Here is a 19,170-nt window from a genome sequence, read left to right as displayed (position 1 = left end):
ATGTTACTATCATCTACTTAAACGTCACACAACTACATTCGAGTGTTAGATTCATTGTACATTTGGCTTTACCAAAATTAGACTTAGGACGGGTTGCTTTATCTTTACAAAACTTAAAACTTGTAGGATTAATAGTTCTTACTTTGGAGGTGGGATATTGTACAATAATGTGTCAGAAACTTACCTCTAGTTATGACTTAAAGACTATCAGAACACTACTTTACTTCATTTTTTTTTAATTTATTAACATGTGTTGAAAGAAACCTTTTATGTAAAATATTTGTAAAAATTATATTTGATTATTTTTATTATCTTTATTTTCATATGATTTGGATTGAAGTTTTTTTTTTATATAAATTAGAATATTTCTAATACTTTTATTTATATTATTTTTATTATTAATAAAAAAATAGTTCTTACTCAATTTATATGAATGACCCTTGTAGGTCAACTTTCAAATAATACTAAAAAAAAAGTATTATCTACAAATTTTTAACCACGAACTTTAGTTCATAAGTAAATTTAGCATTACCTACGAATAACATTATCTACAAATATTATTTACAGATCTGAATCCGTAGGTAAATTCAGCATTACCTACCAACTATTATCCACATATTTTATTACCTACGAACTTTTACCCACAAATCTCTATTACCTACCAACTATTACTCACAAATCTATATTATCTACCAACTATTATCGTATAATTATATACATAATATTAAAAATATTATTATAATATAATTAATTATGAAATCATAAATAATATTCATATATAATAATAATAAAAAATAATAATCATAACTAATAAATATAACATGTTATTAATATTATAAAATTAATAATATTAATATAATAATATAATTAGTATTATATTATTAATAATAATAATATAATTAGTATTATATTATTACTATGAATAATATTAATAATAATAATAAAATTAGTAATATTAATAGTATTAATGATATTAATAATATAATAAAATTAATAATACTAGTAATAATAACATTAATAATATAAATACTATTAATAAAAAATTAATAAAATTAATATTATTTATAATATTAACATTATTTATAATATTTAATAATAATCATAAAGTGACGACAAAATTTAACTAGTATAATTGTTAAAGTTTCTTTCGACATTCATATGAGTTAAGTCTCATTTGTGTTGCAGTTTAGTTCTAACTTTAAATACTTGTATAATTTAAAAATACTAATTATAAGTTATATATTTTTAATAGGAAAGAAGGTTAAAAAACGTTTAATATTCTCTTTGTATATATTTTAAGCTTTATTTATATAGGTAAGAACACTTCAAAATACTTCATTTATTTATATATTTGTATTTATTGATAAAAATAATTATATATATATTTATTTAAATAGGAGTGTTTGTATTAATTATAACAAAAATGGTGTATGAATATCAGCTTCTTTTAAATGATTAAATGACATTTGATTTTTAATAAACATGTGTTCAATTTCCCTGTTTCTTGATTACTTAACTTACTTATTCCTCTATAATTAGGCCAGTGATAAATTGTTCCCTCATACTAATAAAATTTACAAACATTTTTAGTATTTTTATGTTATTTCCTTTTGCTTAAGTAGGGCATTAACAACATGCTCTTAAATATGCTCATTTTCATATATTTTTATCATTTCTTAAAATTTAAATAATCTGAGTTGTTCTGGCAAAGTTCGCAAAACATTTTTTTCGTAATTATTTGTCTTTTAACAATTCACATATAGCTTGAACAGTATATTCAGTAAAAGTTTATAACAACAATAATATTATAACATGCTAATTCTGAAATAGTTGGGAATTGAATTTTTTTTAAGAAAATATTATTTGACAACTGAATGGTAAAAAGACTTTCTTTTTGCCATTTTTGATACGATAGTAAAAGATTTCCGTTTACATTTTGATATGACACAATATAATTTTCAAATTAATTAATTGTAACGTATCTTAAATTCTTTATTTTATTTATTATTTATCTATAAAAAAAAACATGCTAATTATATATATATATGTGGGGAGGCATAAACATGTAGAGAGTCACCGCTTCCCAGGTGTTGATGATTTGCTGTAGTCTGTTCCCAATATCACTATTTTATTGTTTTTTTATTTTCACTATTGCCCCTCCTTTCTCACCACTCTAACAAACCCTTCTCATACTGCAAATTCTGAGAGAAACTCAACTCCCAATTCCACTGCTAAATATATATTCTTCTTTTTCTTCCCCATCCCTCTCTGTACCCGTCTGCTAATTTTCTCAGTTTTTTCAGTTACCCTTTACATACTTGTTCATCCTTTTTCCTTTTCCCCCTCACTCTCACCATTTTCACTTCACTACTCCACCTCCCCTTTTTCCTTCAGCAAGCTGAAACAACCCATTAATGGACACTGTGGAGCAGTTAAAGCCGGAGGAGAAGCAGCACCAGCAGATGGACATCATGACCATGATGATGCAACACATACCTCAATTCTCTGAACCCTATGGTGACACCAACACCATGGAAGATTTTCACCCCCCCGAGGACTTCTACGGTAACAACAACAATATATGCAGTGGTAGCACTGTGCCTCTAGCAGATTTAGTTGATAATAACCCTCCTAGCCCTATACCTTGGTCCTCTTACTCCTTCACGCACTTATTACCATCGTCCACATCTCCCACCACAATCTCTTTCTCCGACAACAACAACAACAACCCTTCCCCAATAATGCTTCAACAAACCCCAACCGAGGGTGCAACTGTAAACCCTTACGGTGAGAAGCGGAACTCCATGGCGGCGATGAGGGATATGATATTCAGGATGGCGGCGATGCAGCCGATACACATAGACCCGGAGTCGGTGAAGCCGCCGAAGCGGAGGAACGTGAAGATTTCGAAGGACCCTCAGAGTGTGGCAGCGCGGCACCGCAGAGAGAGGATCAGCGAGAGGATAAGGATACTGCAGAGACTGGTCCCTGGAGGGACCAAGATGGACACTGCGTCCATGTTGGATGAGGCCATTCACTACGTTAAGTTTCTGAAAACGCAGGTTCAGTCGCTGGAACGCGCTTCCTCTAACAATATTAGGCCACTTGTCGGTGTTAACGCACCAGGGATAGGGTTCCCTGTTGCTATGTCTGGTTCTATTAGGACTGCTACCACCTCCACTTCCAATTCCACCCCTTATTTTCCTCTGCCTAATTCATATCATTAAGGATTCGTTTAGTGCGTAAAACCTAGTTAGTCAATTCATAAATACTCTTATATATATAATTAAGGCTTAGCCTCTCTCGATTATATATAATATATATTGGTGCAAATTATATGTATGCACCTGCCCCGCCCAATTCGGGCATGTCTTTCGAAATCCAGTTGTCTTAAATTGTTATCAACAATAAGAAAAAACTTATGCCAAAAAAATTCAATTCTTCGCCAAAACCAATTCTCATATCTCCCCTTTCCTCTGTATGCAAACTGTATTGTATTTCCTCTATGTATACTCAGAAGCGCACCTTAAGTTTTGCAGCAACAAAAATTTTAAATAATTTTTTTTTGGGACACTCGAACATAGTAAACACTCTATATTAACAATTTTTCTTCTTTTCCCATACTTTTTTTACCAATCCTATCAATAACTCATTCTTCATCTCTTCTCCTATCTCGTTTTGGGTGTCCACATTAAAGGAGTATTCAAAACTATTTCCATGTTTTTAAATGGACAGCAAAAAATAATTAATGATTCATGATTCAATCAATTAACTTGTGTTAATTTGGAACGTTTGCTAGTAGAAATATGTGAGTAAATTAATGGTGTTTTTGTTTTTAAAAAAGTATTGTTTACATTGATGGATATAAGAAGCCAAAATAAATAAATATAAAACGAAATGAAAAACATAAAAAATGACATAACTTTTAGGTTAGAAACTTCCTACAATAAAATAAGAAATTTGCGAAGATATTATGTGTATATATATATATGTAAATATTTAATTTGAATTTATGTTTATAAAATTACATAAATCATAAATGTTAATAATTTAAAAAATAATTGTATTATTAATATAGCAGAGAGAGTGAGGGAGATGTTTAAGATTTGGAAGAAAATTGAATGAGAAAAAGAAGTTGAATTAGGTTGGGAGCAATATGAAAGATGAATGTAGGGAGGGGCATGATGGGAGGGTTTCCGAGGCCTAAAAAAGTTGAAGACGACAAAGGGTGGACACGGTGTAAAAGAGGATGATGCGAGCTGTAAGGTGTAGTGTTAGCTCATGGTATCTATCTATCTATCATGAATAACATATATTTTTTGCATTATTTATATTAAATAGTTTTGAGAGATGAAATTGAGCATGTATGAAGTTTAAATGGGTGGAAAGGAAATTGGGAGAGTAAAGTGCATAGAGTTGTGTGTGAGGGTAGCATAAGCATTAGCATTTAGCAACCAAGTAGGAAGAAAAGAAAAAGAAAAGAAAAGAGCACGGGGATAGAGGAGAAGATGCATGAGAAATCCACGTGATTATCTGACACCAATGCGGTGGTTGCGTTTACTATCAGGCACGGTCATGACGTCCTTCCACCTCATCCCCTCACACGTGATTGCCATCTGCTTCGTCAACCCTTTCATCTTACGTGCTTCTCCACCTCACTATTTCATTATTTCATTACACTCTACTTACATATTCACTATTTTTACTCTATATCTCAAATATAAATTCTCCCACTTTGCTAAGAAATTCATTTAAATTTAAATGAAAAAGTAAAATTTGTTCTCATTTTTATACGTAGAATTTTTAACACATTTTATTTATCAAATATATAAAACTATATATTTATGAACAATTTAATAAAATCAAATTTTTACTGAAATAAGTTTTAAACTATTATGAAGTCATATTAAAAATATAACTTTAAATCTAATTCAACCTTATAAAATTGATTTTAAATTTAATTCAACTTTATAAAATTAACTTAAAATAAAATTATATATTATAATATATTTTTTTTTTTGCTGGATACGATGTAATTATATTAAGTACTAAATTGTTGTTGGGTTGATGCAAGAATCCTGTTATTTGTTGGATGGTGAGAAGTTTTCTTAATAGTTCTGTATAAAGATTTGAATTTCCTTTAAATATTTTTATTATTATTTAATTATTTATAGATAAAAATATTTGTTTTTATGAAATCTCTAACACAAATATTTTTAAAGAAATTAAAATATAAGATCTCCGTCATTATATGGCATCTTGGATAAGTCTTAAATTTATGCATATTTATATACAGATTTTGTATAACTTTTAGAGAATGTCAGATTTTTATATAATTTTTATTCAAAAAAATTAATTTTATTTTTCTAATTTCTTTTATATAGATTAGAATATCATCAAATGTTTTAATATTTTTTATCAATAAAAAAATAAAAGAATGCCTGCTCCGCGTGTTGTAAAAAATAACCGTCTCTAAGCTTTGGATCCAATGTTTCTATAAAAGTTAGTAGAATCTATGGTAAAAAAAAATTATCGTTATTTTGACTCTCAAATTTTTATATTTTTTCAAAAAAATGTGGTATTTATATATTTTGGGTTTGCGGTACCTTAAATTGTTATTATATCTAGACTTATAATAATTCTGAAATATCAATCACTTAATTTAAAGCAACGTAACTCCCCCATATTTGTCAATATATAAATATTCAACCAAATTTTAAGTACATTAATTATCCTACCCTTTCAAATTATAATATATGAGATCATATCTACAAACTAAAAAATTATCCTTTTACCAGTATAAATAACAACTATTTATTTAATGTATTTTTAGAATATAAATAGCAACTATTTATTTAATGTATTTTTAGAGTTAGTCATTGTCATTAAAACGCGGTAGCATTTTTAAATTAACTTTATTTAAAAATGCGGTTATTACAAATAGTCGAATTTGTAAATCAAAGCACATGATTTAATAATACAATTATTATTAATAGTCGCATTCTTAAATTATTTTTTACCTTAATTCTCAAGCGCGTCACTTACGCTTTCATACTTTCTTTCTTCTTGACACTTCATGTTTTGTCTGTTTCTGCTCTGGTGCTAATCTCTTTCTTTTTGACATTTCGATCTGCTTTCTTTCTTTTCACTAATGGTTTATAAATTTTTTTCGTTTCACTTATTTGTTTGTTTTCTTGCATTGGCGAAGGGTTCTCTTGCGCTTCGTTTTCTCTTTTTGTTTTTTCTCTCGTGCTTCCTCTCATCTTCTGCGAGCCTTCATTGTCTTCTTTGTGTCATTGTAAGTTCGTTTCGATTTCGCTTTTCTTCTTCACCATTGGTTTATATATTTTTTTTGTTCTCTTATCTGTTTGTTTTTTTTTTTTTTGTACTGGAGAAGGTCATCACTGCTTCATTGTTTGCTGTTTGATTTTTGATATTCTGTATTTACTTTGTTGTTGTTGCCACCGTCGTTGCTGCCTTAGGATTTAGGGTTTTAATATTGTTATTTTCAAAAGTTTAAATAAGAATGCGGTTATTTACCATAACCACATTTATAAATCGCATTTACGAATGCGACTAAATAGCCATATTCTTATCTCTTCGATATAAAACTAAGTTTACAATAAATACGAATATATAACTGCCGTTATAAACTCTTTCTATACCAGTGGTTAAAGAGAAACACAACAACTATAATTTAGTTTTGAGTTTAATTATTATGTAAACGATACAAAATATAATACCACTCTCATCTAATCACAATTCAGGTTGATATGACTTTTTCGACAATCAATAAGTAAAAAGTTAACATACACATTAATTTATGACTGTATTTTTTGGATAACCATACTATTTATATATAAAAAATACTTATTAACTTTTATGAATGCCCTAATTTTCATCAATAAATCTAAATTTTTTAGGGGAACTTCTTTTTATAATTGTAATCATTTTGTATTCACTAAATTGAAACGTTGTTTAGAGGATTGAGAATTGTCCAGCAACAGTAATTATATGTTTCACACATTACTTGTTAGACACAATATTTCTCGTGATTTTATTATCAATGCATATTTATGTTTTAGGGCAACATCCATTGCCCTTATTTGTCTTCCCTATTTTAATAGTCCTGCTTTAATTGTGTGGTATGTATGTTTTTTTTATTGAACACTGTCTTTTGTAACATTGATTCTTTATTTTGTTCAATGAGTTGTCGGCATGATAAGCATTTTTGAGTTGGAACTATTAATTGTGCTTGCATTTCATAGCTTAAATTAGAGTTACGTGATTAAAATATATGCACTTTGCACATTACATGTAATATTTTTGTTAGTTTTTCTTCTTCTGTCAAAAATTTATACATCGAGTCAAAAAATTAATACATTGAGTCTTTGTTTAATTTTTTTTTTTATAAAAATTTTCATGTTAGACATCACTATACAATTTGACATCTCAACTAGGCTGATCTCAAATAACAACAATCATCTGCCATCACATAAAAACAACAAAAGTTTATACATTAAGTCTTTGTTTAACTTATTTTACATATGAAATAAGTTTTTTAGTTTAAGTTATATATAAAAAAAATAAGTCTTAAATTTAATTCAATCTTATAATATTATTTTATAAAATAATTCATATCTATTTATATATTATTACATATATTATGAAATATTATCTTGGGATATGTAATAATTTGACTTAAAGTAAATTTATATCGGTAAGATGTTCACAGTTTTAAAAAAATATTGTGCATGAATATTTATAGTAGCTAAAAAGTGTGGTATAGAGTATCCCACAGAGCTTGAAGAAATAATGAGAAAGATATTAGAAATGGCTATTTGTTTGTCTTGTCCTGACGCTAACATCTCTCATCTCTAAACTTTAATTGGTTCACTTCGTGGGAGGCCAAGTTGTCTGTAATTCAAGGGTAGTGCTAACCAGTATATATATATATATATATATATATATATTTATATAAATTAAATATCCAAAATATCACGTGAATACATAAAAATATCTCTATATAGTGGTTGCATTGAATTATTATTCCTCAGTTAAAAAAGTTATGTAAACTTTTCCAATATGTATAACATATATGTATTCATTGAACATGTGTTTTGTGTATCTGCGGTTGTTTCTTCAGTCAGTTAAATCTTATAAAAACAGTGAGGATAAAAAAAGTGTATATGGTCTTAAAGAGTAGAGAGGATATGGCCAAACCGAAAGAAAATAATATAGGAACAAAAACAATGTATAAAATAATGTTATTCGTGGATTGAATTGGATTGTGTAGGATATTGGGGGAGAAGAACTTGACATGGTGTAATGTTTTTGGTTCAATGTTCTTTCTTGCTGTGAGATGCGTGTCCCAGAGCCAAAAACATTTATCCAAAGTCTTTCTCTAGATTGACGCAAAAGATGAAGAATTCAATGTTCAGCAGCAACTTTAAGCTCTGAAAGAAAACACCATGTGTAGTGAAAAGAAACAGCACATAACATGTTCAACTCCTTATGTAAGGTCTTGACAAGAGTCCATCAGTCAAACAAAAAGCAGTGTGTGATCAAATAATAATAATAATAAATCTATGAAGTATTTTTCTTCTATTTCTCCACCTTTCTTATTAATAACTTAGATTAAAATTAAAAAAAAAACACCTTTAATTAAGAAGAAATGGAACAAATAAATATATATATATATATAAATAAATAAGTGAACGAAAAATAGAAAATAAAAGAACATATTATCTCGAATGAAGGAAATATAAAAAATATCTTCCGCAATAAGTGAAAGAACAGGCGAAAATAAATAAATAATGTTAAGAAAGTATATATACCACTTAAAAAATAAAGTTTACATGAAATAATTAAAAAATTTACTATATTATTTTTTATTAACAAAAATTATTTATCATTTTCATGTTATCAAATTGAATTTACTGTAAAAAAAAACTCAATAAAAGAAGATTAAACCCACCAAATATTTGTCTCCTATCATGGTACTTAAAAGAAAATGATTTAACAAATTAGACCCGCAAAAGAGATATTTTTATTACTCTTCTCAAATACTAAATTTGATATTTGCGCAAATATACTTAATTTGTATTACAGTGTTTTTAATTTGTTAGTATGACATTATCATCATTTCTTTTACTTATGGTAAGCCTGAGAACTATTTTAATTAGATAAAATAAATAAGGATATGATAAGAAAATAAAATTCATATTATATTAAAATTAACAAAAATGTAAAACAATTTTTAAACAAAGATATGTCAATTCAACATTTGTGAAATTTGTTAAACTAAGTTAATGACTTACTATGAAAGCTGTCATGTTCAATAGAATAAGAATATAATAGGATAAAAATAAAATAAAAATTACTAGTATTAATTGTTTGATGTGACTGTATTAATAATGGTAAATAATATTAATAAAAACAATAATAATATTAATGATAGAGTGTGATTTATCAGATGGAATGTGAATAAAATATTAACATCGGTATAAAACGTCCAATCACCAAAACTTTAATTTATTCAAATGAATTGAATCATGTTTCTTTAAAAATTTATAAGTCATTTTCAAAATTTTAATAAAATACACATTTAGGAAAAAATCGATATACAATTTAATTAAATATTGATTCAATATATTAAACAATTATATGTTTAATAAAAATCAAACTAGTAATACAGCCAATATAAACTGCCATTAGTTCTCTGAAAATTCTTTTAGAATATTACAATTTAAGGCCCACTACCTAACTTCGTGTTCAATCTATTTATGGAAGAGAAATTAAAGTACATATTTTTATCAGTGGAAATTTATATAAAATAAAATAAAAAATTAGTCTCATGTTGTATTTAATTATTTTATTTGTGTTTTTATAATTTTAATAAAGTTTAAGTAATGAAAATTGTGTTAAAAATTTAAACACTTTAAAACAGAAATCCTGAAGTTGGAGGAATCAGCATGGTCTCAGTCCATACAAATAAATGGTTGATCAACAATAAAGGCTGTAGTATTACATTCTGCACCCCATAATTTTCAAGTTGCACCCTATAGAATACATTTATCCTCCTAAATCATAAATTGACTGTAGATATTTGTTCTTGCAGTTTTAATTTTGGATTGTTGAATGTGATGATCTATTAGATTCTATATTTTAGATAAATAAAAGTAATATTTTTGTAATTCAGATTTTATATTATGAATATAAATTTTATATTTCAAAATATACAATAAAAAATACAAATGTATAATTTAGAATATATTTTATATTTTATAACATAATTTATATTTTGGATGTAATTCTAAAATATATATTTTTTATTTTTTATTTATTTTATACGTTTTTAGAAGATATTTTCAAATATGGAAAATACATTTTGGATTAAAGACATTTCTAGATCTGAAAAATATATTGCAGAAGTGCAATCCATGATGATTTTTTTTGAACAATTTTGTCATTTTACCACCATATAGGGCTGCAGCTTGAAAACTATTGGGGTACAAAATACAATACCCTAAAGGTCGTCGGGACCAACGTTGATTTCAAATGGACCTTTTCTTTCTGCACCCAAACAAATTTTCTAAAACAGGATTTATGGAACAAACTTTTCAAAACCTACATTATACTTTATAGAAAGTACTTTTTGAAACACATTTTCAAAATAAGCTTTTTTTAGCTCTTCTTCTTCTCTTTCTTCTTTGGTGGGGTGCGTTCAGGAAACAAACAGATGCAAAGCAATTCCGTCATTTCACCTACCTATGAGATACATGTTTAAAAAATAGAAGGTGCAGAAAGCAAAATCCTTCCAAAGGGTAGGCCATGAAAACATAAAACAGAGACTTCTTAATCCAAATTGTGCGCTTTTCTCTTATTTTTTCATGGAAATAAGTACATATTAATTATATATAGAGAGAATATACAATGTGTTTTCTAACAATCAGTAAATTATTAGTAAAAATTATTTTGTGTAAAGTATTGTGTACAAGACAAAAAAACATGTTAGTTTGATAGCAAATTATTTCTCAATTAAACTTTTTATTATATAATTTTATATTAAAATAATGTATTTTGATTTAATCAAATTATCATTTTTATTTTTTTTACGAAATTAACAAAAATAGTGGAATACGACTTTTACATACAATATTTTTTTACTTCAAAATTATATAGTCCACTTCTACTTTTATTTGGTATGTTACCATTCTATCTCAAGTTTTATAATAAAAGTAAATATAAATTTTCAGGTTTTGGTATTGAATGAGTAGTTGAAGATGTTTAGATGGAGGTGTATCAGCATTGGAAATAGAATTGGGTAGGAGGATAGATTCATCCTTTTAAATCCATATCTGCATAAATTTGTTTTAAGAAAAAGCTGGATAATATAGTTTGCTTTTTCAACTGACTTTAATTTAGAGAACAATTTATGTAATCTATTAAACAATACGGCCATGGAATCTCTTATTCCAGTAATGGTGGGTGGGTGCATGACTCAGGGGAGGAGATCAATCAGATGCGGGTCAGAGGCGAAATCGCAAAGCTTCTTTCTCGATCTACGGCAGCATGTAGTTATGTTAAACATGTAAATTTAACTTCTCAAATTTTAAAATGACATAGATAAATCATTATAGAATATCTATAATTTATATAAATAATAGCATTTAGACTCCATGTAACATAATGATAAATCAATTTAATTACGTAAAATCAAACATGGAAAATAAATCAATCTGCAAATACATATGAAAAGCTTTTCTTTAATCATTTAAATGTTTCAAACAAATATAATAAATCTAAACCCGAGGAGCAATGAACAATGAACACTGATTAAGCAGCAAGGATTGCAGTTTGATTGTATTCCGTCGTAGCCGTCCGCAATTAAGTGGAGGAAGGAAGTAATTGGAGAGAAAGACAAACAGTTGTCTCTGACATTGTCTTGAAAGCGGTAGAAAAAAGGGGTTTAGGTCAAGGTTGTGACAGAGAAGAGAGGAGAATCAATGGAAGACGGTGAGATAGAAGAGGGGTCGATAGGTGGTGTAGAGGAAGAGGAGCGTTCCTCAGAGCCTCACAAGTCGGAGGAATCGCCCTACGAAATGTTGCGCAATAGCAAGGCTTCCGTAGAGAACATTATCGCCGACGTACTCGCCATTAAAAAGGACGGAAAACCTAAACAACATCTTCGGGATCTCGTTACTCAGATGTTCCTACACTTCATCACTCTCCGCCAGGTACTCTACTCTACACTTCTCTTCCATTCTCATTCTCTGATTTAGGGTTTATAACTCTCTTTCTTTTGTTCTTAGGCAAATCGCTCTATCTTGCTCGAGGAAGACCGCGTGAAAACCGAAACGGAGCGTGCCAAGGCACCGGTGGATTTCACAACGCTGCAGCTTCACAACCTCATGTACGAGAAAAACCACTATGTTAAGGCGATAAAGGCCTGCACAGACTTCAAATCGAAATATCCCGACATTGACCTCGTCCCCGAGGAGGAGTTTTTCCGCGACGCTCCTCAAGATATCAAGGACTCCGTTTTGTCGAACGACGCTGCGCACAATCTCATGCTCCGGAGGCTCAATTTCGAGTTATTCCAGGTTACTTTGCGATAAAATTCCTGCGTAGGGAGTCTACTTGACAGTATGAAATTAGGTAGATTGAAAATTTGGAATAGCGAAAGAGGAAGAAGTGGGCAATATAGCCATAGTATGTTTTCATTTTTATTATATTGGCTTCTGGCAAAACTTTTGGCAGTGTCTCTGCCCTGAATGTTTTGCATTGAAAAGCTAGAAGCACGGTTTTTAATTGTCGTGTTTTTTTGTCCTTGATATCTTTGGAAGTTATGGAGTACATTCAATATAATCCTACATCGCTTTAGGAGTTGAGGAGTTGAGGAGTTGAGGCCAAAGGCAGCACCTATCTCTCTTGACCCTAGATGTCTTTTAAGTACAAAATCGTGACAGAGAGTCGAGCTCCAAAGCGAACAATACTTTGGATACAATGATTGTCCCTAGTGATGTCAGTGATGTCATCTCAATTTGAGGTCAAAACATTGACGCTGTCTATGGGGATCGAAAACTGATTCCCTTAACCTTAGCTTGTTCCGGTACGTCTAATATAGTCCCACATCACTTAAGAATCGAGGTCAATGATAGTTTATATATATGCACATTCCTCTCTAAACCCTCAGAGACGTCTTTTAAGAACCAAATCGTGAATGTGGTTTTTTTTAAGAACAAAATCATGACGGAGTATCGAGTTCCAAAGTCGGATGTGATTACTGATCCTCTTGATATCATCTCAAGAGGACTTGAGGTTGGAACAAATGCGAACTCAATTACAGTTGCAAAGACTCCAAAATCTTCGATGTTGTGATTGAAATCATGGTTGCAAACTAATCTTTAGAACCTTGTCTAGAAGTTAATGCTCATATAGTTAAATACAAGGGGGGAAGAAGCCAACATGGTAAATCTTGAAGTTCATATAGATGTTAGTGATTCTTTACTTGGATAAGGCAAAACACTGTTAAAGAACTTCCAAATGAATTTTGAATTTTTTTTAGAAAAAATCCTCATTAGGAGATCACTATTTCAAACAGAAAACCATCACACAAGCACTTACTAATTAGAAATTTAACTCAAATAAACACATGTATACATAATAATTCTTAAAACTCAGAAAATTGCTCGAATATATAATATTTTTCTGAAAAATATGTTAAACTATTAACTAAACTTTTTTGTTCACATCAAGCAAGCTCAAAGTTAAGACAAATAAGATATGAACCAAATCTTAGGTGGGATTTCCGTATCGATCTATGATCAGACATGCACACCTATATACATGCATGCACTTCTTAGGTGGAATTTCCGTATCAATTATGCACATCGATCTTTAATTTTAAATCTATAACTAAAGCAATTAAAAATTAGGCTTGCTCCTAATTTCACTGCAATTTAGCGGCAAAATGTGTTTATACGTGGGACCCACATTTAAAATTGTGTCCTTCCTTTTTTTTTTTTCTGAAGCAAATAATGAAAATGGGTTTTTGTATCCTGTTGCCTTCCTCTCCATTTTCACTCACCTAAACATAGGGTGTGTTGAAAAATTCTTTCATAGGTTCATTTGTCTATTACTATTGCTTTAATAACCGGGTGACTTCGAATTTTTGGTGCAAATAGCAGTAGATATGCTTACAATTGTCATTTCCAATTTTGTTTCAGCGTAAAGAACTCTGCAAACTTCATGAGAAGCTGGAACAACAAAAGAAAATCCTCTTGCAGACTATTGCAAACCGAAAGAAGTTCCTGACAAGTCTCCCTTCACATCTCAAATCTCTTAAGAAGGCCTCCTTGCCTGTACAAAATCAGCTAGGACTTCATCATACTAAGAGATTAAAGCAGCATCATTCGGCAGGGTTACTTCCTCCAGCCCTTTATGTGATCTACTCACAGCTGTTTGCTCAAAAGGAGGCCTTTGCAGAACCCATTGATCTGGAGATTATAGGAAGCCTGAAAGATGCTCAAGCTTTTGCTCGTCAACAGGCTCACAAGGACACTGGTAATTGATAGTTTATTTATGAATTTTAGCATTATTCTGGTTAGAATATATGTTGTCTGTAGTCTTGCAGCTGATAGTGTATCTACTGACACTGGATTGTAGCTATGGACATTATCTTTTTAATGAATCAACTTTAAATCTGAACTTCACATCAATTGTATTGTTTGCTTTATATATATATATATGTAGATTTTGAAAATTGTCATTGGTTTTATTACTAAAATGGGATAAAAATACAGTGAAGGAAATTTATTAATGGTCTTTAGTTCATTTTTTCTCCAGCTTAATTAAATGGATGGTTAAAATTTTGCAATATTTCTGTGTGTGCCTGGCATGGCTTTGGAATATCTGTACCAAGTTTAAATTGATTTCTGTTATTTCCAGCTTATTAAAACGGAACTTAAGGATTCACTATGATGTTGTTTTATTATTCAGACAATTCCACTACAATGGAGAGTTCCAAATTGGAAGATGATGCTCCCGATGAAGAAGAAGATGGTCAGAGACGGAGAAAAAGGCCACGGAGGGTTCAAGCAAAGGAGAGCCTTGACCAGGGGGGAATATTTCAAGTTCACCCACTTAAAATCATTGTCCATGTGTATGAAGATGAGGATTCTGATTCAAAATCTGCCAAACTTATTACTCTAAGGTTTGAGTATCTGGTGAAGTTGAACGTTGTATGTGTCGGAATAGAAGGTTGTAATGAAGGTCCAGAGAATGACATCTTATGCAATTTATTCCCTAATGATACGGGACTTGAGCTTCCTCAGCAGGTTGTACTTCCTTTACACAGCTATTGCATGATTTTTATTTTTTTTTCCATATCTTTTAATCTATTCTCTAACTTTTTATATTCCATTTATTTCTATTTGAATGGCTGTGCAGTCTGCCAAACTCTTTGTTCAAGATGCTACAACATTCAATTCTCAAAGGACTTCACGTCCTTACAAATGGGCTCAGCACCTGGCGGGGATTGATTTCTTGCCTGAGGTGTCTCCCTTGCTTCTTACTGAGGACAGTGGAGCAGCCAAGAATGAAAATGTTATATCTGGTCTTTCACTATATCGCCAGCAGAACCGAGTAATGACAGTTCTGCACAGGATTCGTGATAGAAGAAAAGCTCAATTGGCTCTTCTGTGAGTTGCTGTTTTAGTATGTGTACAGTTTTAGCATGCGAAGGGCCTTTCTTGATATTCAATGAAGATAAATACCATATTTTGATCAAATTAAAGTTTGCTACCAGGCATTGCTTTGGTTATATTGATGCATTTGCATCTCTGTATTGCTTCTTTGTTTGCCTTCCTGTGGTGATTCTGGTTGTGTATCCTGAATTTAGTAAAATTTCATTCTATTTTCGAGCATCTCTGATTATCTTGCTTTACCTATTTGATTGGGCACACTTTAGTTTTAATTTGATGAATTTTTTTACTGGCTTACAGGGAACAGCTAGAATTTCTTGCAAAGCTTGACTGGCCTTGTTTGTCCTGCAAAATTGTTCCTTGGGCCTTTCACACTCCGTTGTGTAATTTGGATAGTTGGTCACCTGTAAGACTTCCGCCTGTACCTAGAGAGTCCTCATCTCCTGCTGTCATCGATGAAGAGGAGCATGTTCATGAACCAATGGATGCTGATGTAAATGAACATTCTGATGTCACAAAAGCAGAACCTGAAAGTATTACAGAAGATGGGGAGCTTCCAACTTTGCTTCCTAACATGTCTAAGCTTGACCATTCCACACAGCTGAACTTAATTTCTAAAAGTATTGTTCCTCCACTCAATAAAATCAGGTCACAGAGTTTCAAAAAATATGATGACAGTTCTGATTTCTTGCTGGATACTGAAAGTGATCTAGATGAACCAGCACAGACTGAACTAGAACATGAAAATATATTATCCAATTACCATGACAGAAACTCTGTGTCATGGATGCATCATGGGCTCAAGGAATTTTGTTTAGTTCTTTGCCGAAAAATCAGTGCAGATGAGAGCAATGTGAAATTAGAAGCTAAGGTAAACAAATACTCTCCTTAATCTACTCAGTTTAATTCAGTGATATTGGCAATTACATATATACTTTTTTACATTTGACAGATAAAAATCAGTATGGAATATCCTCTAAGGCCTCCTCTTTTTGCATTGAGTATTCGCTGTATATCTTCTGGGGAAAAGCGTGATAAACTAGGATTAGAGTGGTATAATGAACTCCGTGCAATGGAAGCAGAGGTGAGTAACGGATCACTCAATACGTTACTGGAGTAAAATTATTAGCATCTTGTGGATATGATTCTGGGAATGGGAATTATGGGATGGGACGGTTACTCCTTAAAACCACAGATCACTTGTATGTTCTTGATAGAAAATTGTGGCCCATCTCCTCCCCACTTCCCCTCCCTCCCTCGCCCCCAGGGGTTCCCCAATAAAGTATAAAGTACTATAGAACACCTAATATCTCTGCATCTTGCAAGTTTAACTTATTTTCTTCATTTTGTCCTGCTCATGGTCCTTGTTTGTGCTACCCTTTATAAATTGTAGGTCAATCTACACATACTGAAGATGCTACCTATCAATCAACAAAATTATGTACTGGCTCACCAAGTTAGTTGTCTTGCTATGTTGTTCGACTATTATTTGGATGAGGCATTCCCATCGTCTGAAAGGACAAATTGTACTTCTGTGGTTGATGTTGGCTTATGCAAGCCTGTTACTGGTAGATTCCTGGGTAGATGTTTTAGAGGAAGGGATCGCAGGAAGATGATCTCCTGGAAAGATATGAAATTCAATTCCAGATGTCCCCAATAGTGGTAGGTTCTTGTCTGATAATTATTATAGGAAAGAATCACTATAATGATCTCGTCAGTAGACTTCCCTCCAAACTCTCCCAAATAGTAATGCTCAGCTGTGGAGATGACAAATTGATGCAATAGAGTATGGTGTGCAATTTTACTTTTGCGAGGATCTGGACATCGTACCTCCGTAATATATGCGTTCATCTAAGCGTGTGACAACATTGTTCTTGACTCGTACCATCAGATAAATGGCTGAGATACTGTGATAGATTTTGACGGGTTCATTTCAGCTGTTGATTTTTTATTATTATGTGATTTAATTTCGGGCGAATGCCGCTACTTCGGTTTCAGTATATAGGAGCAGGAATCATGGGTGGAAATTGTGTTAGTTTTACATTACTGAGGTCTCCTTTGTAGTGGTTGTAGTATTTTCTTTGATTGATTATTGATTATTGTGATAGGAACCCAGTTCCAGAGGAAACAGAAGATTGTATTGTTGATTGAAAAACAGAAGCAATTACAGAAGAGAACCCCTGTTATCCCAGAGCTAATGCTTCTCAGGGAAGAAGTGACTCTGTCCAACCTCTGTTAAGTTTCCAACTGATAGGTCAAAATGCCCCCCAACCCTTCATTTCCATTTTCTCTCCCTGTATTGTGTATTATGTACTCTGTATTCTATCCCCAACTAACTGTCACACAAGCTATTCCCCATACAGTGAGATGCAGGATGTTGGAACCTTCCACGTAACGCCTTTGTTCAGACCCTTTATTGGGCTTAAGGTCCAAATCCGTAAATAGCCTGCTATATAATCCAATCATTAACGATCTGTCTGTTTCCAACGTTAGAAAAGTACATATATACTGTTTGTTTCCTACGATAGAAAAGCACAGTAATTAGCACAAAAATCAAGATAAAATGTACATGCTGACATTCCTTTTTAACTTTGGGCATATATAATCCATTATACGTTTTCATTTTTATTAATAATTATGTTTTATAAATAAATAATTAAATGAAATATTAATTATCTAACTTTAATATTAAATTATTTTTAAAATTTTATTTCATAAGTTAATTTTAAAATATATTAATATATGATCAAATTTACCAGCTTTTTAATTAAATTCATCCACTTTCTCAATTGAAATAATCTTACTTTTAATTCTCTTTCTCCTTCTATCTTTCTTTTCCACCCGTCTCAATCCAAAGCCTAAACACTTTTGAAAGTGGAACTAATAAATAGAATGATAAGATGCTCGTACAAACTAAGCTGGGATATAATTTGCATCTTAGATTCTTAATGGAACTCAATGAGAAATGGATTGACTTTAGATCTTGGTTTTTAAATCACGATTAGTATGTCAAATTAGTACTTAAAAATTATAACTCTCTTAACATTATAAAAAAAAAATTCTTAATTTATAGTTACTAATTTACTCCGTATAATTAGTGAGGTTCAAAATTTGGAAATTATTTTAGATTTAAAATTTGATAATCACTAGTCTGATTTGATTCTGGATGATACGGACTAAATTGAGGGATGCATACTGAAGTAAGAACCGAGCTGACTAATAGTTTTTGTAGTCAGGAACTTAAATGACATCACTATCTTAATAGATGAAAATTAATAAATCCTTGACTTTAGCGATTAAAATGACATAACAGTTGTATATCTCTACAATTAAAATTGTTTTTCATTTTTTTCGGATTAAAATTTTAAGGTTAATTTTTTTATTTACTCGTTAAGCTTCCGATCCCGAGGATACTAACCAATCGGTAAAGTGATAGTGATCACTGAACATGAATTCCAGAAAC

General features: G+C 30.8%; 2 protein-coding genes across 2 annotated transcripts; both read left to right on the top strand.

Annotated features, from left to right (window-relative positions):
• Positions 1-2,066: 2,066 nt before the first annotated feature.
• On the top strand, positions 2,067-3,451 carry LOC137820993 (transcription factor HEC2-like). Its single transcript, XM_068625372.1, has one exon. It carries the CDS (start codon positions 2,415-2,417, stop codon positions 3,225-3,227), a length of 813 nt encoding a protein of 270 aa, XP_068481473.1. The 5' UTR covers positions 2,067-2,414; the 3' UTR covers positions 3,228-3,451.
• A 7,907-nt stretch (positions 3,452-11,358) lies between these two features.
• Positions 11,359-18,102, top strand: LOC137820643 (THO complex subunit 5A). The gene is made up of 8 exons (XM_068624825.1): positions 11,359-12,239; positions 12,315-12,605; positions 14,232-14,568; positions 15,004-15,341; positions 15,454-15,704; positions 16,008-16,578; positions 16,660-16,791; positions 17,101-18,102. The coding sequence occupies exons 1-8, from the start codon at positions 12,009-12,011 to the stop codon at positions 17,365-17,367; spliced, it is 2,418 nt and encodes an 805-aa protein (XP_068480926.1). The 5' UTR covers positions 11,359-12,008; the 3' UTR covers positions 17,368-18,102.
• The last annotated feature ends 1,068 nt before the right edge of the window (positions 18,103-19,170 follow it).

The sequence above is a fragment of the Phaseolus vulgaris genome, chromosome 9 (genome assembly GCF_000499845.2).
Source record: "Phaseolus vulgaris cultivar G19833 chromosome 9, P. vulgaris v2.0, whole genome shotgun sequence".
Lineage (NCBI taxonomy): Eukaryota > Viridiplantae > Streptophyta > Magnoliopsida > Fabales > Fabaceae > Phaseolus > Phaseolus vulgaris.
The sequence above is the reverse complement of the archived record's forward strand: the minus strand, read 5'-3'. Positions and strand labels throughout refer to the sequence as shown.